The sequence below is a fragment of the Balaenoptera borealis genome, assembly GCF_965194805.1.
Source record: "Balaenoptera borealis genome assembly, chromosome: 17".
In the NCBI taxonomy this organism is placed as follows: Eukaryota; Metazoa; Chordata; class Mammalia; order Artiodactyla; family Balaenopteridae; genus Balaenoptera; species Balaenoptera borealis.
This window is the reverse complement of record NC_138876.1, coordinates 15,001,566-15,028,891: the sequence shown is the minus strand read 5'-3', so window position 1 is coordinate 15,028,891 and position 27,326 is coordinate 15,001,566. Positions and strand designations below refer to the sequence as shown.

At 47.3% G+C, this 27,326-nt stretch overlaps 1 protein-coding gene and 1 long non-coding RNA gene across 18 annotated transcripts in view; one reads left to right on the top strand and one right to left on the bottom strand.

Annotated features, from left to right (window-relative positions):
• Positions 1-27,326, bottom strand: part of MTSS1 (MTSS I-BAR domain containing 1) — a 164,944-nt gene that overhangs the window by 8,951 nt on the left and 128,667 nt on the right. For 8 of the 17 annotated variants that reach the window (XM_082363075.1, XM_082363079.1, XM_082363068.1 and 5 more), the window contains 8 exons: positions 26,034-26,118; positions 23,416-23,507; positions 21,960-22,034; positions 17,912-17,923; positions 6,583-6,740; positions 5,265-5,372; positions 3,891-3,988; positions 1,377-1,596 (listed from right to left, as the gene is read on the bottom strand). In XM_082363075.1, coding sequence (XP_082219201.1) covers positions 1,377-1,596; positions 3,891-3,988; positions 5,265-5,372; positions 6,583-6,740; positions 17,912-17,923; positions 21,960-22,034; positions 23,416-23,507; positions 26,034-26,118 — 848 coding nt within the window. The remainder of the gene's footprint in view (positions 1-1,376; positions 1,597-3,890; positions 3,989-5,264; positions 5,373-6,582; positions 6,741-17,911; positions 17,924-21,959; positions 22,035-23,415; positions 23,508-26,033; positions 26,119-27,326) is intronic. The other 9 variants (XM_082363077.1, XM_082363070.1, XM_082363081.1 and 6 more) reach the window with 3 other exon arrangements.
• On the top strand, positions 23,519-23,808 carry LOC309614579. Its single transcript, XR_014236295.1, has 2 exons — positions 23,519-23,684; positions 23,717-23,808. It is a non-coding gene; the product is annotated as an uncharacterized lncRNA (long non-coding RNA).

Here is a 27,326-nt window from a genome sequence, read left to right as displayed (position 1 = left end):
GCGGGTGTTGACCCCTCAGAGACTGAGCCAAGGCACCCCAAGCGCATCAGGACTTGAAGCTGCAGCTCCTGGTTCCGAGCGTTTCCATCTGAAATTGAGTGTCGACCCCAGGAAGACAGAGCCAGGCCACAGTCCCCGGGGACGGCTGTAAGATGCCAAAAGGAGCACCGGGCTGAGCAGCTCTGGGTTCACCAACGTCAGACACGCCAGGTGAGTGACCTAGGCTCCCAGAACACCTCAGGTGCTGCTTCTACGTAGAGTGCTCCCCAGAACACTCTGCCAGGGGCACCTTATGGCCAGGGCGGTACAGAAAGGGTGCTGGACCAGTTGCCAGAAACCCTGGTTCCAGATCCCCAACCTGCAGGTCACATAACTGTGCAACTCGGGCAGATTGCTTTACATCTCTGAGCCTCCGTTTCCACAACAAAACAGGGACAACAACACTCTGCGTGGTTGTTGGCAGGACTACACAGTTAACACAGGCAGAAGCTCCTCGGATGGTGCCTGGCACACAGGAGATATTCGGTGACTGTCAGGCAAATTGGATACCTGGATGAACAAGACAAGCACGTGACCTTCTGAATCCCAAGGATCTTGAACCAAAGGCTGTGGTCAGCCTCGAAATGTACACGACGGGCTCGGAGCCACATGCTCCCCAGCGGATGGTGCTGAGAGGCACCCTGGAGGTTCACGCTTCCCGGTGTCTATAGGTCAGGTCGTGCTGCTTACTAATCTAGAGGCCAACCCACTGGCACAAAAAGCGGACAGAGGGGAGCAGGTGAAGGGTGTTCCGATGCCCGGCTCCTGCCTTCTGCTCTGGCTGGACCCACTGGGCTGGGCGCCTAGCGCCATCCAACCCAACTGTGGTCAAAGAGACTCAACACCTCCCCTTCTCCCAGGAGCAAGGTGCCGACAGAATTACCTGCGTGGGCTCTGAAGATGCTTTCTCATTCTCAACACAAATCGATAAAAGGAAGCTGAGAGTGCCAGGGCAGGTCTCCAAGGCACTGTTCAATGACAGAATCTCCGCCCCCATTGGCAAATGCCCATTAATTACTACATCACGCTAAGCCGGGCACTTACAGGGACGCCAGGAAGTGGCCAAACCTCTTTGAGTCTGTGTACGTGTGAAAACTCCCCAAATCAATGCAGTGACTCAACCATCACCGGCATGATGATCGTAAGCTTCCATCCCCCCCCACTTACGGTATCTCTCCCTTCAGGGGAACAGCTCCTCTAGAGATGAGAAATTAAACCAGAGGTTTCCCGTCAGAAGACAGGGGTCTGTCCAAGCCCAGGTCCCTCCCTGGTTCCAGCCACTGAGGGTGGTCCAGGCCCCAGGTGCTGCGGCTGCTCCAGGAGCCAAGGGCCCTTACCTGGTTGGGGGCCTCCGGCGGCATGGGGGATGGCGACTTTGACTGGAAGGCGTCCTGGGAGATGAACCCTGAGTCATGGGAGGACACGCTGGACAGCCTCACGGGCGCCTGCTGGGCCAGGCTGGAGCCGCGGTAGCGGTAGTGGGAGCTGGGCGAGTGCGAGTGGGAGCCGTGGGAGCCGCTGGACCGCGAGTCGCTGCTGTTGACACTGTTCAGGCTGCTGCGGGGGCAGCGGGGGAAGGGGGACAGACGACAGGGGAGAACGACATCACGCAATCAGCCCCCTGCCCCAAGAAGCAGTGCAAACGGCGAGCCATGTTTTCAAAACACCCAATCATGAAGCTAGTAAACAAAACGTTTTTTTCCCGTGAGCAAGGGGGGAACACCAGCCACAGAGACTCAGTTCTCCGACGGCACAACGAGGCGTCCTTAGGATGGAGGCCCGTGATTCAAAAGCTCTGCTCTGTCACCTACCACCAAAGCCAGGGGACCTGATGTCCGCGGCATGAAAAGGGCTCATCTCATCTGCTCGTAAAAACTGTGACCCTGAAGCCAAAACCGCTAAGGCTTCAGCATGACCCGGTTGGAACACCCACGTCCACGTGTCTCCTTTCGATGGACCATCTGGGTCCAGGAGACCAAAGTCAACCCGGCCAAGCATCACTCGGCACCCAGAGACTCCTCAAGGAGTCCCCCGTATAGAATATCAGCAAATCAACTCTCTTTGTGTCCATGTGTTTTACATTTTATTTACAAAGTTGGTGCTTTAATGAATGGCTTGACCCTGAACACAGGTGTTTCTCTGTTAAAATATCCATGGGCCCAGCAAACAGAACACCAGGCAAGAGGCAAGCAGCTTTCAGGGACTAAAGGTCATCAATCTAAGCTGTTTGCTTCCAGGATGGAACAGTAAACAGGATTTCAGAAAATGACACACGCCCTCTGGTGTTCTGTCTGCGTTCCATTTCCAGTCGTGAGAGACACGTCCTACACTCTGTCTAATCACTCAGATTACGAAACCCAGAAAACTGAACAAAGTCTCGTGGTCCAAACAAGCAGAGCTGACATACGAGAGCAGCTGTAGAAGCATCAGAAGGCGTGAAATAAACAGCCCAGCCTGGGATTAGAATGTTTGTGGTTTCTGCTCCTAAACCCGCAAGAGATTCTTGTCAAATTTTGCAAACTCAGACAGCTAATAAGGTAGTCTAGGGCTGAGTGACTGTTCTCCACCAGAATTACTTGGTGCGAATGTTCCAACAGATATAGGGGAGTGTGCTGGAGGGAAATCACTGGGGACATTTGCCAGGGATAATTATCATGATTTTTTGCTTTTCCCCCAGTCAGCCAGAAGAGGGCATTTGGAGACTGACAACAAAGCTCACTGCAATTCCACTGCAGCAAGCTCAGAACTGGTGTTGTCCATGTGACATGATTTTCTATTGAAACTAAAACTGTAGAAAGAAAAGATACTCATGCAGCTTTGTTTTATACTAATCGAGATAAAGTTTTCTTGGTTACCAAACAAAAACCATCCTCAGTAAAAAACTTAAGTAGATGTGTCATACACACGAACACACACACACAGCCCACAAAGGATGACAAGAAACCAACATCTTCAGGTTGCTGAACGTCAGGATGAGCGTCTTAAGCCTGAACTTCCTGCTCCGTGTTCACTGCACAAGCTCAACTATGAAATGAAACACACACACACACACGTGTAGAGAGATATTACCAGACACAGATTCGGCAGATCCATCCTGCTTTTTACTCTCAAGGCTAATTCACAGGAAGTGGACATTCATTTGGCTTTGAAAAGTCAAAGAAAAAGATTAGCAGGTGAAGTGTACCAAGAAAGGAATGATGCACGAGGATGTTTCCACCCTCACGGGAAGAGAAGAAACTTGGCAGTCAGCAAGCCAAGAATGGTGCTGAACAGAAAACTGCCAGAAAACAGCGTTGCCAATGGCAGAACTATTCCAATGGATTCCCGCTGTGAGTCACTAGGTAACGCTAGTGCTTAACAGAGCAGTGATGGTAGTGGTGGGAGTGGTTAACAGATCAAGAATTCTATTCACTTTATGAAGCCCTGAGACAAAAACTGGGGGCCAAATGAGGGCATGAGCCACTGTGACTGCCTTCACTTGTTCTGGCGACAGCAAGATGAGTCTGCACAAGAATCAACCTCTGTTTGCCCTTTTTTTAGCCCATGTGCTTCTTACTCTGCTAAACAGGAAGATCCAATGCGAATTCATAAGATGGGAAAATCCGTACAACGCACACTGAGCGAGAAAGCTGTGGCCACTAGTCTAAGACCTGATGGGATTTTCCTTATGACCCAAAACTAATCCAGAGACTAAAGAGTGAGACCAAAATCATGATGGGATCCTTTCACCTGATCACCATTTCCTGTTTAAAATGAGCCATTTTAGAGCTCAAGACTGGCTCTAATGCTCACATTAGCATAAAGAAAAATGCTGTGTCCCCAAAGCAGTGGCCCAGCCCGGTCTCACTTACCTGCAGACACTTGATTTGCGGGACATGGTGGTGCTGGGGGAAGAGGGTGGAGTCTGGTACGACCAACTGTAATCAGAACCTTTCAAGTCCAAAATCACCTAAGGGGACAGAGCCAGGAGGGTAAGCAAGGTGTTGAGAAGCGAAACGTTATCTGTCCAATCTTAACAGCCATCATAACGTGGAAATTCTGCCATCATCGAGGAGTGGGGATCAAAGAAAAACATGTTGTTAAGATTTTTTTTTTTAATTAAAGAATCATAGTACCAATCCATCAACGTCACAAACCTTTTTCTGAGACAAGCAAAAATATAATTAATGCGGACAGGGGAGGAAAACCATGACATATCCGTCAAAAAAGAAAGAGAAAGATTTACAGTTAGTTACATTAACAATTTATAAAAGCCATTTACACCCAAGGCTAGAATTTGTAGGGTTTTTGCTTACACCACCACATAGACAATAATGGTTTCAGGATGTGTTGATCTTATTACATCTTAGCTACCTGATATTCAATGGTCACTTGTGCCCTGTTTGACCCTTAAAACCTGACAGAATCAAGAGCAAACCAATTCTTTCACAATTACTTCTACATCTGTCTCCCTTACTTGACAAAGAGCTGTTTGAGTATAAGGTCTACCTTCCATTCATATAGTAGGTGCTCAATAAATGTCTACTTACTGAATGAATACCTGCAGGTTGTAGTCTGATAAACACAATTTCATAGGATGGAAAATATAAACTCCCAAATTTGTCTTCCTAGCTGGCTCCCAAGGCAGTGATAAGAACTTTATACAAAAGGCAAAGGCCAGCACATGATTTATCACCTGTTCCCCCAAATATGTCTCTTCCCACTGGATACAGTGTTAATGTCACATGAACCAAATGAATCAACATTTTAAAAGTCACCTTTTTCATAAGATAAGAGAAATCCTCATGCACTACTTACTTAGAATGGGAAAAATTCAGTGAGAATGATTCACAATGATGACCAAGATACACCACTGACATGTCCCTAGGAGAGTTTATTTCTAGGGGGTCGGTGAACACATGGTTAAGAGCATGGGCTCTGGAAATTGACAGCTTGGTTTAAATCCCAGTTCTACCAATAACTACCTGATTAAGTGACTTTATCTCTCAGTGCCTCAAGGGTCCTCCTCTGTAAAATGGGGATAATAGTAGATGAAGTCTATGTAAAGAGCTTAGAGCAGAGCCTGGTACACAGTAGGTGCTGTATAATGACTAGGGAAGATTATTATGCTTCACAATGTAAAACGTGAATGTTATTTTAAATGAGATATTGCCGCAAGGAACCCTCAGGGCCTTGAACCTTTATCTCTTTGGCTTTCTCTCCCATGCTTACCCCTTGACTCCTACCTGTTCACTTGAGGAGGGCAGTTTGTGAGGGTCCATGGTCAGGCTTTTCAGATCTTCTGATATGGTCTGCAGGTGAGTTATTTCCCCTAGCATTGAGATTTCTTCTTCCTGAAAGTAATTCACAACCTGTTATCATGAGTGATTCACTTTATCATTTTGATCCAACTGTTTTTATTAGGGACACTATCTAACGCTTTCAGCTTTTCAGAAAAGGCATGCAGGGACTGGTACATCTTTGCTGAAGCCATTACCAGCCCTTTTTTGGAGGAAGTGGAGAGGAAAACGAAATCAGCCATAATCATGGAGAGACTTGTGCACCTGGAACAGGGGTGAACGAGCCACAGAAAACACGTGGGCCTTCCTCGAAGTGTCTGGGGGCTGGTGGGCCTGCTAGGGTGGTCCGCCTGCGTGTCCTCACAGGATCCTGCAGCACAGCCCCTTCTGCAGGCCACGACCCGCCCTCCCCACCCCCGAAGTCACTCGGCTTCAGTGGATGACAACCATTTGGAGATATTTTGGTCCAGATCTGATAGCCCTTTGTGACAGCACATGTGTGTTCACTGGAGGTTAACTTCCCCCTTCTTTCTTGTTTTTTCCACCAACTTAATCAATGGCAAGTGAGGCAGGAATGGGGGACTATGGAAGAAACAGTCATTCAACGTTACCAATGTACCAAGCTGCAGCTGTGGGACCAGGGAAGAACGAGTCATGGAAAAGTGCTATGCTCAGGGGAAGAACTCAGATTTGGGCATCTTGCTAGGGCTGAGCAAAGGGAGCTGGGGCACTTCTACCGGCTTCAAGAACACCTACAGCAGAAGTGTTCAAGGCATGTAGCCGATTTACTTAAAAAATAAGTCTGCATTGATTCACTGAGGCTTTTCCCATATTAACCTCACAGTCACTCCTTGGCATTCAGCTTGGTCAGTGGGTCTCAAAATCAGCTGGAGGACTTGTTTAAAACCCAGATGACTGGGTCCTCACCCACAGAGTTGTGGATTCAGTAGGGCTGGGTTGGGCCTGAGCATGTACTTTTCTAACCAGTTCCCAGGTGCTGCGGCTGGCCTGGGGACCACACTTTGAGAACCACTCTACAGGGCCTTCTTGACTTGGGGAGAAAAAGTAAGTGGAACCATCAGTGCTTAGAAGATAGACTGGGCCGTGCAGCCATCAGCAACTTGCAGACAACTATTCATCCATAAAAATGACTCCACTATCATGATTCCTGACACACCGCAGCTTCTTAATGACTCCAGGATAAATAAGGAGGTTCTCCTCCAAACTGGCAGTTTACGCCTTCTGGAACTTCCCACTGACTCACAATCACGGGCCGCAGCATAGAGATGAAGGTGCAGAACCGGCCACGTTCTTCGATCAAAGCCTTCCGGACTGCCTGCTTTTCTGTTTCTTCCAACAGGAGATACTTATCGTTGACGTCTTGGAGCGCACTGTCCAACTGGGGCTGGATGTCACCTCGCCCTGCAAACGAAACAAAGCCCCAAGCTTGGCATGCTGAAACACCAGCTGCTGGAACCAATGCCCTCCTCCCTCAGGTCCTTGCTGGAGTAGAAACCACAATTTTCCAGGACTTTTAAAAAGTATGTATTTATACCCAGAAAGGATTTAAAGAAGCTGTTTTTCTAGGACCAGCCACTTCCAATTTCCAATGCCCAAAGAGCATATTTATCCTGGTTTATTCATGACAAGTAAAATTTCCTGGGGTAACTCGTCCTGACCTGCACTCTGAAGAGGCTAAGGGATGAACAAGGTGAGGGCCTACGGATGTTGCCAAAAATGGGCACAAGCTGGCTTTGTTGGGTCATCCTCAATGAAAGAGCCTCTGTTTAGACAGAAGTTTCTGTCCCGGAATACAAAGGTGGCAAGCATCAGCTCTCTTGGCTCTGGGGGGCCCCTGGGACGCCTTGGCAGTTACTTTAATTCCCTAGTGGAGAGTCCTGAATGCCCTTCCTGTAGAACAAGCCCAGCAGCAGAAAGACCTGCAGTCAGGTCTCTGCTGGTGGAGGACTGAAGGGGGCCTGGGTGCTGAGCCTGGCCCATGCCTGGGCATCATCTGGTCCTGTCCACACAGCCCAGTTATGCAGAGGCACCCATTTCTAGCCTTGTTGACAACTCTAGAGCTTGGTGAGGCAACTGTCTTTATAAAGTCTTATTTGAATCCAGCCACGCCCATTCATTTACAGGTTGTCTATACCCGCTCTCATCACAACTGCCGAGTAAAGTGGTTGTGACGCAGACTGTTTGGACCCTGGACTGAGAAGACTTACAATCTGGCCTTTTACAGAAGTCTGTATAAACATGGGCAAATAGGCACTGTGTCAGAGGGTGTGGCAACTGTAAACCTGATCTGGGGACAAGAAGGGGACTGTCCCCGAGACCAGCGCCTGAGCTTCCACACTGGGCTCCCATGCTCACCTACCACCTGAACCAGAGGAAGAATTTCTAAACTCCTTCAGGACGGAGGCTTGGACTCTCCGAGTCCAGCCCCCAGTGAAATGCCATCTGTGTATACAAGTACTCAATAGGTGTATACAACAAGTACTCAATAGATGTTTTAAACAGAATATTGGAGTGGAGGGGCGGTAGGGGTTATCCAAGCAAACCTGCTCCCAGTTCAGAGGAGGTGGAGGCCTAGAGAAGGGGAGGGACTGTCCAGGGCCACTCAGGGGGGCAGGCAGAGTCGGGACAGAGCCCACACCACCTGACCCTCTGACCCTGGACTCCTCCTCCTCCTCCTCCTCCTCCGCCGGCTGCCTCAAGCCGAGGGACTGGATTCCACTCGCCTCCTGGGAAGGGGCCTGACCAGTCACCACGTACCCCTCCTTAAGAATGCGAAGGCCACAGAGCAGGAGTCCCCAACCCCTGGCCTGTCCGAGGCCTGTTAGGAACCGGGCTGCAGAGCAGGAGGTGAGCGGTGGGCGAGCGAGGGAAGCGCCATCTGCCGCCCCCCATCGCCCCCCATCGCCCCCCATCGCTCCCCATCGCTCACGTCACCGCCTGAACCTCCCTCCCCACCCCCCGTCCGTGGAAAAACTGTCTTCCATGAAACCGGTCCCTGGTGCCAAAAAGGTTGGGGACCGCTGCCATAGAGAACACTAAATGCAATGTGTTATTTGGTTTGACAAAGTAGAGGGTCAGGGAAAACTGCCTCGTATGTAGGAATATATTCTGTATTTTCTCACAAGCAGATGAGAAAGCTTCATTTGGAAACAGAGGCAGTCAGGCGTCAAGAACATCCAACTAGCAAAAGTCACTGGATTTTTGGCAGGGGTTAAGTCCTAAGTTAGCACAAAAGGGGAATATCATGGGCAGTCAAAGGTCACCCTCGAAACCGCCTTAGATGGCATTCAAGTACAGTCCGTGCTCCGTATGTGGAGACCTCACTAGTCAGGTGAGCACAAACGTATGCTGGGTACAGCAATACACAGTGTTTAATTCCACGCTGGAGGGATTTTATCCGACAATTACATTACGTGAGAATTTGCTCTGAGAAGTTTCGCTGTATTTTCAAGGTGACCCACTCACCCATTCCTCCACTCAGTCATCAGTCACCATCTCCCATCCGCCCCCCCCAACCCACCCATAATTCTACCAGGTCTTCCAGTTTCTCTACCATGGTCACTGTTTCCATTCCTTCCGCCAGAATGCCAGAGAGCCACCCTCACACATTACCTGGCCCCTGAGTCACAGGTTTCACAAGTTTTTGGTAGACAAGACACTTGTCAAAGCATCCTCCCATTCTCCCAGGGGACTTGAAGGGAAGCAAGGGCTCCCTCTTGACACAGGCCTCATGGAGGGTGGGCGGGTGGGTGCACCTCCAGCCCCAAGAGATTGGGAGTTTTCTCTATTTTTTTTTTTTTTTTTTGGCCATGCGGCACGCTGCCGTCGGGGATCTTAGTTCCCCGACCAGGGATCGAACCCAGGCCCTCGGCAGTGAAAGCACGGAGCCCTAACCACTGGACCACCAGGGAATTCCCCAGCATTTTAAAATAGAGGAAACTCTGGGAATTCCCTGGAGGTCCAGTGGTTAGGGCTCCATGCTTTCACTGAGGAGGGCCCGGGGTTCGATCCCTGGTCGGGGATCTAACATCCTGCAAGCCCTGCAGTACGGCCAAAAAAAAATTTTTTTTAAATAAATAAAATGCTGGCTTGCGCAGATGAATCCACATACACCGAATGTGTACATGATACAAGCCCTCTGGTAATGAAACTCCCTGTGTCTCTGCAGCCTGCCAAACAGCCTGGCCAACCCCGGGCCCTGCAGGTGAGGCCACACGGTTGCGGCTGCTCCAGACGCCTCCTTGTAAGCCTCCCAGGCTCTCCAAGGATGCTCCAGCTAAGGAACCACTGAGGGCTGCAGACCAAGTCAGCGTGTTCTTAACTCCAGAGGAGGGAGGTTTGATGATGGTAGCAATTTCTTTCAATACCAACTTATAACTCTAAGAAATTGGGGAGGTATCTTTACGTCCTTTCACAAGTTATAAGGCACACACCTATCTGTAATTAAAGACACTGACTTTTAAAAATACACTGACATAGGAAAGCAAAGTTACTAGAACCAAGTGTTACCTAATCTGGTAAATATAAACTTAAATTATTCTATGATTAGTCAAGTTATTTTCAATGTGTATTATGTTATAACTAAAGGACTTCCAAATTGTAGTATTCTAAAATAAGTATAATCTATGAAGACTGCTATAATTATAGTGAGTACATTTCCATGTAGGATATATCATAATCTAAAAACACAATGTTTATTTCTTAAATTCACTAATACAACATGTAATTATATTTATAAGAAAACTACTGTGGAAGAAATTATTCCATGTCCCTGTTGGATGTATTGGTTTTAAGATACAGTCGTCTTTCTAGGTCCACAAATTCAGAGTAGTATTGGCACTGACTTAATATACAAAAACCCGTTCACTTCCCTCCCATCAGCAATGTGAGGAGAGCCACTGCCGATGACCTCAGTACAGGTCCTGGTCACGCCAGCTCCCACATGGACTCGACTCTGTCACCTATTTCACCTCTGCTACTGCCACCCTCACTGTGCCATCTTGATCTCTCACCTGGACAGCTCCATCAGCCCCTAATAGGCCACCCTGATTGCATTTGGACCAGCTCACCCAGAACAGCCCCAAATTCCTTTCAAAATGCAAATCTTATCACTTTTCAGTAGCTCCCATTGCTTTCAAGAAAAGTCTAATGTCCTTAACATGGCCTGTCCCGCAAGGCATGCGTGGGTCAGCTTCTTAGACCACCGTCTGCCTTTCCCCCTTCCCTCCTCTGTCCACTTCCCAGGCGCTTCTCCAGGGTCTGGCTCCATACCTACACATCCGCTCTCCCTCCCCACCCGTCTAGCACCTGTTCATCCTGCAGGTCCCGGTTCTTCACGAAAGCCCTCCTTGAACTCTTTCACCAGATTAAATTCTCTTACTTGATTCTCAGAAGTTCCTTATACATAGCCTTCACGACACTCCTCCCAATTCTAATTTTATCTTTATTTCTCCAGTTCTTTGATTGATGGCAGTCTCCCCTACTGATCAGGAAGCCCCACGAGGATAGAAACCACAAATATTTTTGTTCAGTGCTGTACCTTCTCTGTCAGCACACCTGCTCGTAAGGCAGGTACTCAAATATTTGCGAATGAATGAGGCACTGATAAAATAGCCTGATCTGAGTTTGCTCGTGGCTCTACCATCATGCCCTTAAATGGCCTAACAATGGAAAATGAGCAAATTCCAGGGCTGCCCATCAGCCAAAAGAAGAGAGGAGGTGCCTTAAACAGGCTTTCCAGACAAAATTCCTGAGCAAAGCATTGCTTGTGACCTTTTCTGGAAAATCTGAGTCAACTCAGTCTCGAGAATTTTTTTTTCCCCTGCCAGTTTCCAGGTCTTGGTTGGATTCATGCTGGAGAACTCCGCTAAACAACAGCCAGCAGCCCCTTACTCCCTGCACAGGGGAAATCAGATGATTATTCTCTTTACAAAAAATGCTTCTGGGGCAAAGCACTATTAATGGGCGCCATGTCATGGGCCAAAGCAGCACCCCTAAAGGAGAAAAGAATTTGATTTTTTTTTAAAGTAGGTAGAGGTCACAAAGCTTTCTGGAATGAAACCAAGATCCCATATTTTCCCAACATTTACATTTTAATTTTCCTTAATCTCCATACACATAAACGTTCAACGCAGGAATTAACACCCCCATTTGGCAGAGGGGGAAACTGAGACTGAGGGAACTAGGGTGGCTTGCAAGTCCCTGAGCTAGGAATAGGTGCAGACAGATGCAACCCTCCGTCTTTCTCATTCAGAAGCCCACATTCTTTGTAGCTTCATGCTCACAGCAAACATAAACCCTGGGAACAAGGCGGAAGGGGCTAAACGTTCTACATAGTAACAGCCTGATCAAAAAGCCAGTCAAGTGATTAGCGTTATCTGGAACCTCCCAGCCTCTTCCTACACACACTGCAGCCCATACCTGAGCCTCGTGGCTGAACCAAGCCAGATGCAGGCAAAGGGCTTTCCAACGGGCAAGAACCAACCCAAGACACACTGGGCCAAGCTCACCGTCAGGAACACATCCGAAGTCCTCTTTTCCCCCAGACAGACGTATGGAGAAGCCACTAGAATCCCACAAAATGACTTCCATCTGCCCCTGACACACTCATGCAAATACCAAATTTCATCTGAAGATGCCCACTTTTTCACGTTTATACCTTACAAATTAAGATGTCTTACAGTCAGTGGGGATGTCATAGTGTAATCGGCATTTTTTTTTCTTTTTTCATCATTCAGAAAATAATAGTGCATCTTACAACTGATGGCATATGAAGTCAATGGAATACGGGATATAAATACTGAAACATGGGGGTATAGTTTCAGAAATAGACATGCAAGGTGATGCTGGAGATTAGAATTTGGAGTGAAAAATTCTTTTTCCACCAAAAGGTGGCTATCCTTATTATCGCTACATATATTATCTTCCACTCTTAATATCCTGCAGCGGTTTTTGATCAATTCCCCAAAGCAAAACCAACCAGAAATCAAAAGAGAGAGAGATTTGATCAGATAAGATTGGAAGCTTTTGGACTTAACCATTTCCTTTTTTTTTTTCTTTTGACTTAAACATTTTCAAACAAACTTAATTTCTGTTATTCTTTCAACAGGCTGTGCCTCAGTTTCCACTCATCTGTTAAATATAAAAAACAGTACTGGGTTCACATGGTTGTTCTAAGACCAACCAAATGGACTCATTCACTAGAGCATTCAGCACAACGGCCAGCACGTGGTCAGCGCTCGGGAAGTGGCAGGTGCCATCGGCAGTCGCGCAGCATCTCTGAAGTCCTTCTAACCCGGCGCACCGCAGCAGGGGACAGCATGCCTCCGTAACGATAAAATGTGACAAAAACTCTGAAGCGGCGAGCTCCAGTGAATCCATCAGCGTGCCTGGCGAGGGCACAGAAGCTCTGTGCCCACGCCCGCCCCACCTTGCATCCTACGGAGCTCTTCACCTGGGCGCTCAGTGGTTTCCTTTATAATAAGTCAGCAGCTGTAAGTACCGCACTTTCCTGAGTTCTGTGAGTCCTTATAACAAATTGTCAAACCTGAGGGGGTTCACGTGAGAGCCTAAACTTGAGATGGGCTGGGAGGAAGGGTGGGTAGCCTGCGGACCCCACTTGTGGCTGGTGAATCTTGAAGAGGAGGAAGTCTTGTGGGACTGAGTCCTTAGCTAAGCCAACTCCGGATAGTTAGTATCTGAACGGATGTGACTTGCAGGACACCCTGTTGGTGTCAGAGGACTGATGTTAGAACATAAAGGCCTCCGCGGGGACGGCTTGAGGGCAGAGGCTCCTTCTGCTTCCATGGCTGCCAAGGGGGTGTAGCCCAGAGGAGACACTTTATATCTACTTCCTGAATGAGCGAAGATGCGCGCTTGCCTCACAGGGCTCCTCTGCGGCGGTCACTGGGGATGTATGAATGAAAGAGAGGCGCCGGAAGTGAAGCAACTAACCCCGCGAAAACTGTGAATGGCTTGCAACTCAAGAAGGGCAGGACTACACCCCGGCCGTCCAGTCCTGCACCCGCAACACCGGCTCAGCGTTCTCGGGGTACATCAAAACCACGTTGTGCAAGGAATCGATATTTCAAGCACGTCGTCCTTTTCGTCCTCCGGCAAAATTAACACGGAGAAAAGCACTGGGCTCCTGCTGTGCGCTCTCCCTGCCCCCCGCCTCCCCCACTGTAAATGCATCTTCCCAGCTTCTAAATGCAGCCACAGGGAAGCCAGGCGCTCCAAACCTTGCCAACAGTCTCGTCATGCACAGGGACGTTTCAGGGCATCTGTTTCCGCTCCCCCAATCAGCCATCTGCAGCCAGAGTCACAAGCAAGGCACTTGATGAGCTGCATCGGGGCAAGGCTTTCCCAGAGACCAACTCTGCGAAGGAAGGGAGCTCGTAGCTCTGGGCCTCGGGGGGATCTGTTTGGTCTGTTTTTACCTAGAATTCCCTGGTGTGAAGTATGACGAATGAGTCCCCTGGCCTCCGAGGACTACATGCTTTCATCTCAAAATGCAACAGTCCCTTTCAGGAACTTCTTGGGTTAGATTCCAACATCCCTATTGACTGCAGTTAGGTACAGCGTTCCGAATGCCACCCGGGGTCTAAAAAGTAAAGTTTGACCACCGCTGCTTGTACTAAGATCGAAGGAGTCGGGCTGCCCCTTCGTTATGCTTTTCCCCCATCGGCCCGTTAGCACAGGCTGGCAGGGTCGGCTGCATCACCCGCTGACCTCTCCCTTCTCTCTCCTCACTCTGCTGACTGCTTTACCTGGCATTTCTAGGGTCAGAACCTTATGTCAGGCTGTGGTTCTCTAACTCTGACTCATTAAAAAGTCCATTTCACACAGGTTGTCCCATTTAGTAAAACTGTACCCATTCAATTATTTCCTGCATAATTAAATGTGTGCACTCTTATAACACCTTTCCCAAGCCTAGAATGAAGCAGTGACTCAATAATCTTCCCTGCTATGTTATGTGCAGTTGCATCTAAATATCCAGAAAGACCGCTAGGCTACATACAAGTGGTCAAACAACCCCTGGAGGTCTAAGTGATCACCCGTCTGCATTTACAGTCACCCCCTCGACCTCAGAAGGAACTTTTCCAGCTTTAGTTCCAATATAGAACAAGCATTGGTTTGGGCTCAAAGTACCCTTTTCCCAACCGCACTGGTGTGGCAATCCATCCCCCTCCAGGGATGCCCACTGGAGGTGAGCAGGAAGTGGGGAAGACACCTGGAATCATGGACCAGCTCTTTTCACCACCTCACGTCAGCCTTCAGAAAGGACCGTTGTTATTTTCGATTGTCCCTTTGCAGACAGCTGACACGCATCACGGGGAGGTGGTCGGAGAAAACATCCAGAGGAGATTTCTGGGTGTCGCTGCCTTCTTCCAGGGCTGGGTCTTGCAACCTAGCTCGCCGGCAATACAGGGCGGGCCACCCTTGGCTCCATGTTGACTCCAGGGGCCCAGGAGGTCCTGGGGGCATGACAATTCCTGACCACTCCTGGAGGCACACCCACGACAGATGGGGTTAACCGCTGAGAGGGTCTCTTTGTGCAGGCCACACCACCTTCTGAGCGGTCTGCTTCTTCTCCATCTCCCCTAACTCGGCAGTAGGAACGGAGCAAAGAAGCCTCTGTGCCAGGCGAGAAAGTCAGCTGACCCATGAACAGATAAGCCAGACTTCAGATCTGCAGGTGGGAGTTCCCTCTGAGCAAGAGGGCTCCCAGGGCTACTCCTTTTCAAAAACCAAAAGGGGGAGTGGATGGAGGTGGCTGAGACATACTGTTTTCACCACTGAGGCAGGGAGAGTGATCCACTCATTGACTGCAGTTTTGCCAGTTTTGTAAGCACAGAAGAAACGGGTGAGGAAATGCAAACATGCACCCTGATGCAGCCAGGGGCCGCGGAAACCACTGCGCCAGTGGAAAGGATTCAGCATTGCACAGGCTTTTTGCTTTCTCCGCATGGAAGAAAAGAAGGATGATGGATGGAGAAGTTGAGTCCAGTATGGGGGTCTGATCAGAAATGGGGCCGAGTGATAGAACCATCTGGAGGCAGGTAGCTGAGGCTGACACAGGGTGTCACTGTGGTTCTCAGTTCACCCAAGGTGGAACTGGCAGTCTCCCCAAAAGCTGACTTGGGGTATCACCCGCACTCCCCCTCTGCAGCATGGTCACCTTTCCCACAGTTCTGGTGCTCCCGTCTAAATGGTGATGGCTCACACTGTCCCCTCTACCTTGAGCAGCCCTCGTCCCACTCTCCACCAGCTCATCCCTCTTCATCCTCCTCATCACCCACCCACACCAAGCGTACATGGGTTCCTTGCGCCTTGCCCAGCTGCTACATCTTCTGCTCATACGCATCGTGGTGCTGAGCTCACCAGATTAAACTACAGTTGACCCTTGAATAACACGGGTTTGAACACGGGTCCACTTATGTATGGATCTTTTTCAATAAATATGGAATCGGCTTCCAAATCCACAGGTTCCGCATCCGTGGATTCAACCAACCATGGATCGTGCACTATCTTCACAATCCTTGGTTGACTTCGCAGATGCGGAATCGTGGATATGGAGGGCGGACTACAGGACTTGAGCATCTCATAGTCTGAGGCAGGTCCTGGAACCAATGCCCCTCGGATACCGAGGAACGACTATAATTGGTTTCCTCCCGCTAGAGTCTCAGTTCCTGGAGGGAGCAGTGTATCCCTGGCTCACTACACTTTATTGAGTTGTAAATTTCTCCCCTGTGGAGGAGGCCCCCAGTCACTGCTTACGCAAGATTCAAGGTAAATACTTCTAACTGACCGAGGGAAAGTTCTGTATATACGTATTATTTTCTTCTTTTGTTAAACCAGGACATTTTAACTACCATGAAACTTTGTTAAAATACAGATCTCCAGGTTCAAACATGATTTAAAACTTGTAAACTAAATTTATGAGGGCTTCAAGCCACACAGCTTTCTGAAGTTTTTACCCCCAAGTTCACTGCTATAATATGTCACTGTGGCTCAGCCCTGTGAACTGGCCCCTGCAAGACAGAGAACTAGAGGGGGCTGCAGAGATTCTCCCTACGATGGGCAGAATCTAAGTCACAAAAGGCTGCGTGGTTCCTTTTCTCATCCTTAATCCTACTGTCGGTCACTTAAAACAGAGAGCACGCCCCATTTACTCCACTGACTCAGGCCAGGCTTTCAAGCAAAGGTTCTAGTGAAACTCTGTGTCCTCAAACAGGCCACATATTGTATGATTCCCTTTATAAGAAATGTCCAGAATAGGCAAATCCATAGAGACAGAAAGCAGATGAACAGCTGTCACGGGCTGGGGGGAGGGAGAATGGGGCAGGACAGCTTTAAAAGGAAAGGGATTTCTTTCTGGGGTGATGAAAACGTTCTGAAATTAGACAGTAGTGATGGTTGCACAGCATTGAGAATGCACTAGAGCCACTGAAATGTACACTTTAAAATGGTTAAAACAGTGCATTTTATGTTATATGAATTTTATCACGATTAGCAAAAGAATGGCTGTGTCTTACCTTCCTCCCAAAGGTGCACTAAAAACTGTTCAAGCTGTCTCAGAACCACAACACTGAGGACTGGAGAGGATTATCACCTTTAAAAGGTGGGGGACACTATCCCAACATCAACGTGACGGGAGGGAGGCAGAGCTGCGTCCCCCGCGACGGCAGGTCATCCCAGCCCCACCTGTCAGAGGGGACCTGTGTGGTTCGGGTTCATCGTAGATGACAGAATCCAACACAAAAACCTCTTTGGAGCTGCTCAGTGCAAAGGTTCAGAGAACACTCGGGCACAGTCAGGCAAGATAAGCTAAACGGACAGCTCACAGACAGACCTCTGCGAGACACAGGCACAGCCACGAGACACCGAAAGCGACTTGAGGTTTTAGTAGCGTTGTCACCCACAGAATGACAGTCAATTTTCAGTCAAGAAGAATCATTTTGATTACTGAATTTGAAGATCTGATACCTTTGAAATGAAGCATTCCACAAACTCTGCTGAAATAAGAAATACTTTTGATTTTTTTTAAAATAAATGGTTGGTTTCGAAAAAACTATATGGTCCTGGGGGGACAAAGTTAAAGATATGTGGCAAGCTTAATACAACCAAATCCGATTTGGGAATTATTTTGAGGAGTTATTTAGCGTAGCTCTCCACGTTTTGTTTGTGATATAAATACACACATATACACTTAGATATGTATGTATAGTTATATTTATTTCCTGTGGAAAGGAGGGTTTAAGTCACTCTGTATTTCTTTTTTCCATGAGTCTAAGGCTGAATTATGAGGATGCAAAGACTCTTAGAATGTTGAGCTAACCCATTAAAGGGCCAGACTTCAAAGAAAGAAAATGATTGATTGAAACAGACACACACACACACACACACACACAGAGTTTTCTTAAAGTTATGGAAGATTAAGTAGGCGCCACTGATTGTTCTGAACTGGCAGGAAAACTGGGGCAACTAGCATAGGTCTGGACAACCACGGAAAGCCCACAGTAAGGACCACACCGTGACCAGCCACCAGAGATTCAGGATGACAGACTTACCGAGAGCGTCCACTGGCAGGGGGGGGCGTGCGGTGAGAAAGTGCAGGATACACAATTGACACAAAAAGGAAAATAATAAAGTCAAACTGGTATTCGAGCAGCAGTCTTACCTTTCTTTCATGTGTTAAAACAGTCCGTGGCTTGCCACCGAATTCTACATTGGGGCGATTAAACTCACATCCACCAAGAGCTGCAAATCCAAGTTCCCTTCCTTGACTTGCTAATAGTCTTTCCTTCCCATCTAAACAGACATCTTCCTAGTTAGTAATCAGCACCCCTAGAGAATGCAGCAAGGTTTTCTCTTAAAAAGAGAGATGAAGACTATATTCCTGTAAGAAGCCAATTAAGATGCTTTAACAAGAAGAGCTTTCAAGTGTAATTTATTGTAACTTGAAAAGTAACTAGGGAAACCAGGATCGAAAGTTCAAGCTGGGGTGAAAATGAAAATTAAAAAAAATTTTTTTAAATTAAAGAACTTAAAATTTTTGTATAATAGCAAATAATATGCTAATATGGGACTCTGGGAGTCTGTTTATTAGGTTTGTAATACTAGCTTTGCAGCCTCTGGTGAAAACAACTATCTCAACGTCAGGCTCAAGGGTTAACATATTAAAATGTTCCAGTTCCCTCCCTCAACGTCTCTGATAAACTTTTAGTAGTTACAGATGGAAACAGAAGGCTTTACCATAATTAATTTTTTAATTAAAATTAATAATAATATGGGAGTTAACTAAATGAGAAATAAGGCTTACTGGCTATACAGTAAGGTGGCAGAAGTGGGCAAACAGCATAAAATGTTTCCCACTTCTGATCGTCTCTTACTTCCCCCAGTTGGGTGACAACCAGCTCTAGGACCTCAAGGGTCACGAGCTGACGTCAAGCAGCAGGGCTCGATGAGGGTTCAAGAGATGCCACTCAGAACCTGGGGCTTCTGGGTCAGCTCCACACCCCCTCCCCACCCTCCTGGCTGCCTTTGTCTTGTCCCCCTGACCAGTCAACAAGGCGGCTCTGCCCCATGCACTGACCCTGGGCGCTGGCCTGGAACTTCTCGGAGGGCGGGGACCATTCCTCCAGCCCCCAACTCCCTGCCTAGTTTTTACGCCCGGTAGGTGTTCAATAGCCTGCCTTCCACAAAAATAGGTACATTCACCCACAGCTGGAGCACATGTCAAGTTGTTTTAAAATGATTTTAAGGTAAAGTCTAATCAAACCCAAAAAACCATTAAGAGTTTTTTGACAGTGATATTTAAATACCTTTAGAGTACAAATTACCCTTCTATAGCATAATAAAAAAAGAGTCAAACAAAGAATGTGGCAAAAGGTGCTACAGCTGCAGAGTGAAAGTTAAGGTAAATTAGTCGCACACAAAAATCACACCCCATATGTGCCTGCCTAGGTCAAAGGGAAGTGCCAGACCCATGCTTAAATGCATACAGGCATTTAAACTTTGAAAAGGAGAGTCAGAAGATTTTTTTAGATCAAAGATCACAGTTTTGGAAAAAGGAGTGGCAGAAAGCTGTTTGATGACCTTCTGAAAACATATTTAAGAGGAAGTGATTATTGCACTGTATAAACCAGATTCAGTTCTATCAGGACAAAAAAAAAAAAATGTATCCAAAGCATTGGATAAATCTCAGAAGGAACTACCAACACTTTAAAAGTCAAGAGTCTAGGAAGCTACCACTTGAGCACTTGAGGGAGATGAAACCGACAGAGAGGCATTTAGGCAAAAAGGGAAACCGCAGCTAACCAGACCCCAAAATAACTGGGAGTCTCTAATAACCAGATTTCTTCCAGCCCTTAGCTTGTAGTGTTTCCGTTCTCTGGCCATACTGCTTCTAGGAGAGCACTTCATAACACTCACTCAGAATGATAACTCTGGTACCTCCCAGAAAGCTCCATTCACCCCAGAAATATACAAAATGTGAGTTTTAAAAGGCACTTACATATTTTAGAAAAAAATTTTTTTATAAAGGAAAGAAACAAAAACTGTTTTCTGGTTGTTCACTGGAGTATCTAGAAAATCATCCAGAACATTCTAAGCTACGGATCTGACTTGGCGTAAGAACACCATCACTGCTACCTTGTCTGGAAAGGATATGGTGCCCAAGACCATCAGATATACGACTGGGGCTGAAAAGATGGATGCTTCAGAAACCCCTGATCACAGCCTCTACTGTCTCAGCCTTCAGGCCCAAGTGCCCCCAAGAAACCTCACAACTAAAAGTCAATTATGCCCGAGTCCCAGGACCAGAAGCATCCCCTCATGTCATACAGTCCGGCACCTCCATGTGTCCTAAATCTTTCTATCCAGCGCCTTAATGGGAAACTCATTATCCTCTCTAGGCAGCCTAAGCAGACCTGGGCAAGTCTAATTACCAGCAACATCCTTTTGTGTTGCACTGCAATCAACCTATCAGGCATCCCCTGTAGGTCCAAATTCTGCTAATTGGACAATGCCAGTGACTTTGAGTGACAGATGAAGACTGTTTCAGCCTCCATGTAGAATTCAGATAAAAGGATTATCACTGCAGCCAAGAACTTAAGGCCTCTGAAAAGAAAACTCTGGAAGAGAGAAAGGAAAACCTCCACTTTTTCTTACCTCATCCCTTTCACCAAATTCCCAAACCTTTTCCAAACCACAGATCTTCCTTGGACCCTCTCTCCAAACTCATTAATCTCTCCTATCTCAAAGCTGACGTGTTGTCAACTAGGTAGAGTTCAGCTCCAAATTTTTACCATCCTGTTCTTTTATGGAACCTCAGATTCAATGTAATATGGTGGCAGTTTTATTTACATTTACCTTTAGACTCACTAAAATGTTACTGGCCACAAACCCTATTCCACTTGTCGAATGCTAGCTCTCAGGTACCTGAGTTAGATAGAACATAAACTGCAGAAGCACCAAGACCAGGAAAACACATCCAAAAGGAACAAATGGGGCCAATACTAACAGAAAAACTGATTGTGGGTGAATATCCTGCTGTCTTTATCTTGAAATGGTCTCCTGGTTATTATAAGAACTGGGGGGACATTTTTCAGAAATGCCAAAGCTTGAAAACTTTGTCCTGTCCTCGCCCCTCTTCTACCAAAGAATCCCATCTCTCCAGATGTTTCTTTTAATTCCAAATGAGAACTGCTTGCTTAGGAAAGAGGAAATTTGGTTTTGGGGATTTCTACCTTAAAAAGTTGTTGTCTCAAACAAACGCTAAATACTACCCACCCACAGAGCATCCTGATGGGGGGGAGAAAACCCATTTTATCAGCTGTGATGCAGCAAATTCCAAATCGTGGTATCGAGAAGAATTAGTCTAGAGGGAATGTCACCTGCTCAAGTTCGAGAGAGAGTCCCTACATCTTGTTAGGTTTTAGTAAAATGTTACAAATGCTTTCAAAGTGGATGGAGCTAGATTTTTCTCTTAAAACTCCCAGTTCAAGCCGGAAGAGCAAAGCTGGGTCATGGATCTGATAATTAACTGGTTTGCAAATGACAATCAGCTGGGGGGAAGGAGGGGCATCTTGCACCAGCAGTCTCATTTTCCTTATCCAGCTCCCACCCTCATGAACACCATGAAAAATCTCCCTACACAGCAATGATTCCCGGCTCCCACTGCAGCCTTTTCTAACATTCTCACGAGACTTAATAAAGGGTTTTGGAGATTATAGGCTGTGAAGGATAGAGGAGAAAATGACATAATTTCTGCAATAATTACTATACAACATTTGCAAAGAGGCTTTTATGCATTATCCCAAGCCTTCCAAGAAATTTATAGGTCTCATCACAACACACAATAAGCATGGAAACTGTCAAATTTTGGAGACCGGGTGGGGGGAGGGAATGAGTCAAGTACAACTTTGCAAGGGTCTCAAATTAATAGATATTCTGCACTTGGGGACTTCAGTTCAGATAGATTCTATTAGCTCCTATCTGTTCACAGGACCATTACATGTAAGGCAGTCTGACTGAAGACTTTCCACTTCAAAGAAAAATCAAGCACGTGCTCATTTTCCCCAAGTAACACATTAACAGCAGAATTTGCAGAATTACCTTTTTTTGCTTTCTTCTGCAGTTTCAGTGTATCTGAGGACTTCTTTTTTATCTCTTGGCGAGCTTTTTTATATTCTAAGAGAAAGCAGAATATTGAATAATTTTACCACTTAGCTCAACAGAAAACACTTTAGCAACAGCCACTACTTTCATCACCAAAAGCATAAACTATGACATGCAATAAACAGCTTTACTGGAATACGAAATGATAAAAATCTCATGAGGACATTTTACAGCAAAGGGGCTATATGAACACGAAAACCAACAAAATGCACTGGGGTCTTTCCCTACAGTATTCATTCATACCAGCTTTGAGGAAACACGGTACCCGGGAACATTTTAATAAAAATTTTAAAATTCACAATTTCTCAGCTTAAGTATCAGGAAATATTTTCAGTATTATCTACTTTCCCAAGGCCCAAATCCACAGTGCTTCATTCCAAAACGAACCCATGTGGCAAGACGCTGGCCAAATGTTACAATTCAGAAAAGAGCGCCTCAGACTACAGCAGGAGAAACCAGACCACATGGAAAAGAACTGGGAAAGGCCCAGCTGCCTTACTTTCACATTAGTACCAAGGCCAGACACTGTGGACACGGAGGAGGGGCAGCCCGCGTGACTCACATCCCCACCGGCCACTTCCTCTTCCCCCACCAGCCTACACCCACCCTGGACTTTTCCATCTCTGTTGTTGGCATCTCCGTCACCCAGGCATGAACATCTGAAATGACAGTCACCTCTTGATACTTCTCTCCTTTGCTACCCTTATCAACTAATCACCAACTCGACCAGTTCCCACAAAGCCATCCCCGACCTTTCCCTCCCACCAGCCCTGAGCCTATCAGAGCAGGGCTCTCTCTTATATGCTCTTGGTAGCACCTATTAGTCAACCCTTTCCGGTTTCATCCCCTCAGATCTGCCCACACGCTTTCCCTCCACCATACTTACTGCAGGTTGTATGATCCGTGGAGCAAGGTCTCCTGCCCCTTCCATACCACCAGCACCCCACCCTTCGGCTCCAGGAAGACTGACAGGGGTGGCGTCTGCCTGGACCACTCTGTCCCCAGACCTAGCACAGGAGGTACTGAGACCCACTGATTGAAGGTTAGCCTACATCATTAAAAGTTTGGTTTTCACAATGTGCTGAAATGCCCTAAGTGCGTCTCTGGCATTTAAGCCTGCTGTTACAAATAACTTTTAATTCAGCTGATCACAAATAATGTCACAGAGCGCAATCAGGCTACCCACTGAGCGATGCTTCATGCCCAAAACCCAGCACTGAGTCCTGCAATGGGATCACTTTTGACCCCTCATCCTCCAACACTGAGATGTCCACAGGAGCAGTGGGGAAGGAGCAGGTCCTCAGGGTGATATCAATGAACCCAGCAGAGACACAGGCAGCAGCCGGCAACATGCCACCTGAGACTAATGTGCATCAGCCGCCTTGCCCAGTACCTTTTGCGTGGTCTTTATCCAGCTGGTTGGCCACTTTCTTCCATTCTTCCATCTGCTCTTGAAGTGGGTTTATCAGACAATCGATTAAAGCACTTGTACCAAAAGAGAAAGAAAAGGAGACATTAAACAGACACATTCTGTTGTCAAGGTTTACACTCAGTTGTCAAAACGTACCTGAATCACAATTACCTGAAGCAAAACAAGGCAGCATACTAAGCCCAAGTTCACATCCAAATCCCCCAATTTCACAGCAACCGCGTCCTCAGGAGGCTTTTCTTTTTTTTTTTTTTTTTTTTAGGAGGCTTTTCAATGACTGTTAAGAAGCTGTACACGTGACTGGTGGGCGTGACCTCTTCTCATGGCCCCTTTTTCCATTCCCACACTCGTATTAACGAGCAACGCTGCAGATCAGTGGGGTCACACCTCTGGCTGCACAAGGGAACCAGCTGGAGAGCTTTTTTTTTTTTTTAGATGAAAGTTACTTTATTTTTATTTTATTGTATTTTATTTTTTTTTTGGCTGTGTTGGGTCTTCATTTCCGTGCGAGGGCTTTCTCTAGTTGCGGCGAGCGGGGGCCACTCTTCATCGCGGTGCGCGGGCCTTTCACTATCGCGGCCTCTCTTGTTGTGGGGCACAGGCTCCAGATGTGCAGGCTCAGTAGTTGTGGCTCACGGGCCCAGTTGCTCCACGGCATGTGGGATCTTCCCAGACCAGGGCTCGAACCCGTGTCCCCTGCATTGGCAGGCAGATTCTCAACCACTGCGCCACCAGGGAAGCCCTGGAGAGCTTTTAAAAGTTGAGGACACCTGGGCCTTACCCCATACCTGATAGAAACCTGGAGGGTAGGGGGCCAGCATTACCTTTTTTAAAAAAGGCCCACATGATTCTGACGTGCATTCAGGATAATAAGTCATGAATGTAGACTGCGGACAGCCTAGGGAGGATCAGAGGGGTGAGGGGTCTCCAGGTACATCCCTTCTTATTTTGTGCACTCTCCCAAACAGACTGCAGTTAAATGAGTGGAAAGGTAGCCCTCAACAGAGAGGAATCATGAGTCAGGGGAGCCGGTGTTTTTTGTGCAATGGAAGTAGAATCGACCCGATCCTACATTACAGAGATGTTGTTGAGAACTTAGAGAATGCCCATAAACTGTTTGAATGGCATTGGTGAGAACTGCAACAAAGGTATTCTCAGACTGCTTTTTGATCCTGGGCCTCCTGAAAATCTCCAAGCTTTTGGTACCACCCCCGCTTCTCTTACCAGGGTCTAGTGGCACCACCCCCCTCGCACGCGCATCCTCTGGCCTCACTTCCTCCAGCTCTCTGTCCAAATCTTCCTTCTGAACAGAGACACTCCCTAACCAGCCTGTGTCCAAGAGCCGCCACCCACCTCATCCCGTGTGTTCCTCCTCCTGTCACTCATCACCGCCTGACATTCTATCAGGTTTACATAAGTGTCTGGAGCGTAAGCTTCATGAGTGCAGGATGTGTTTCCTACTCAGGGCTATGCCCTGTACACCTAAGACAATGCCAGCAGATAGTAGGTGCTCAATACACCGTGGCTGTTGAATTGGCATCTCTTCATCACTAAAATGGAATGAGGTGTCACAGGACTGGCCCCAGAATAAACAAGATGACGTGTGTGGGAGGAGGCGCAGGGGGTGCCATCTCGGGGAGCACTCCCCAGGGGCGAGGAGGGAAGGAGGAAGCCAGATTTTATCACACGCTCCAGCAGGTGCTTTCCACTGTGTGGACACTGCGTGCATCTGCACAAGAACCCTTTAGAGATTCCTACGCCCATCTGACAGGGGCTGAGAGCCCAGCCCAAGATTACGGCATGTCAGCGGCCAGCCCGGGGTTCAAACCTAGGCCCGGTTGACTCCAAGACTAGGTGCTTCCCACTATATTCTGCAGCCTCCTGAGGTGGTCCTGCAAGAGGGTCAGAGGGATTCCACCGTGACAGCCTCTCAACGCAACTTGCAATTCACAAAGCAGAGCGGTGCAGAAGTGCTGAATTATGCTGATCTCTTTGGGATAACGTCCCACTCTCACTGGAACACTGGTGACTGTAGACCCCCGTGCCAGCCACTGCCATTTCTACCCATTCTGGACGCTTGTGAAAGAGGCTGGCAGTGTGGAAGGTTCTATGAGCCACCCCTGCCCTCCTCGGCGGGCCTGGAGGACATACACAGGTCCCGGGTAACAGGACAGCAGTGCACGCCTCACCCTCCAGTACGGCAGCTCCTCTTCCTACGAGGTCCCTGCAGGGGTGGGGGACCCGGAGGTCTCAGCAGGGCGCTCGGTTCCTCACAGTGATGGAGCGTGAGGAGGGACACACAGAGAAGATCCCAGAGGCGGGTGCAGGCTCCATGAGGCAGGGCCCCAGGCTGTCTGGTCCTTCACTGGAGCCCCAGGGCCCAGACCGCTGCCTGGCAGATGCCCAGCCAAATACTTGTTCAGTGAGTGAGCAGAGGGGCGGGCTGTGATGAGAGATGGGCTGCGGGGATTTAATGTTATGGGGAAACCAGTGCTGCTTGAGGCAAGTTAGGCTACGTATCACCGCTTCCTTAACCTGAAATCAGCAAGGGCGTCTGAGATCTGGGGAAACACGGTCCTCACCTGGAAAACTGCCTCAGCTTGGCTTCTATGCTCCGATGCCTCATGCACATCCTGGTTAAGGCCGAGCCGATCTCCCTGGTACCACCTGGAAAAGCAACAGAAGCAAACATGAGGGACAGAAGACAAGGAGGAATCACTGAGATCCTTAAAGAGAGAATGAAAGAATTAAAAAACTAGCCAGATTTCACCACGTTATAAAACCCAAGCCACGGTCTTTCAGACTTCTCACCAGGCTTGTGTACACAGATGTAAACATATACATATGGCTACATATCTTGAAATCATCATCAAAACAAAAGCTACTTTTACTATATACAATACCCTCTAATATTTTCTATTCTGTTTTTTTTTTTTTTTTGGTTTTTTGATGCTGATTGTGACCCAGAAGTTGATTTTACAACCCACTCATGAGTCTGAAAAATACTTCTCAAGGAAGATGATTAAAATAGTATCTGACATAGTATCTGATATTTAGGGGAAAGCTGTAGTTTTGTTTTATTTTTTCCACTTCTGGCAAAATAATCCTCTTAGCATTATTCAGAACCACCAATGAAGCCACTCCATAAAGCCACATATTCTAGAATACAAGTAATGTAGAGAAGAGCAGGGCTAAAGCAAGATGAAAGAGCAGGGTATGTTTTTTGATGGGTTTGGGTAACACCAGAGAGAGAGAAGTCCTCAAACGCAGCAAATGTCGAGGAAGTTGAAATACAGCTTAGTGTTCCTGAAATTCTTGTCATACTTTTCCCTTCAGGCACACCCTTTTCTAAGATTATTTTTGAAGTTCCCTTCCTTCCTCCCCTTAGAAACAATGCTTAAATCAGCATTTACTTGGGCGTGGAGGAGGGGGAAGCAGACTGTATCTACAGATGGTAACTCTGCACTGAGTACTGGAAAGCACAATTATAAATGTTATGAAAACACTGGGGCTCATGAAATCAGAGGGAAAAGTGTCCCCAAAACCATTATTTTGTTTTTAATTTTTTTTTTACAGACAAGGCCTTCAAGGGAAAGCGCAGTAATTTATGGCAGGTTTAACCAAATCAAGTTAATAGGAAAAACATTCCCTCCCCTATTAGTACTTGTGACATTATTATGGGCTGTATTTTCCGCTCTGCCTTCTCTCCTAGAAATGCCAGTGTGATGCTTCACTTCCACCCGTTTTCCATTTTATTCTGCAAAACTATCAGGTTTCCAGAACCAAAAAATAAAGTAATAATGGTGATACCTATTTAATATTTCTATATTTTATTTTAGTCTGAAAAGAAGCCTTCTGGAGCAATTCTTCCATTC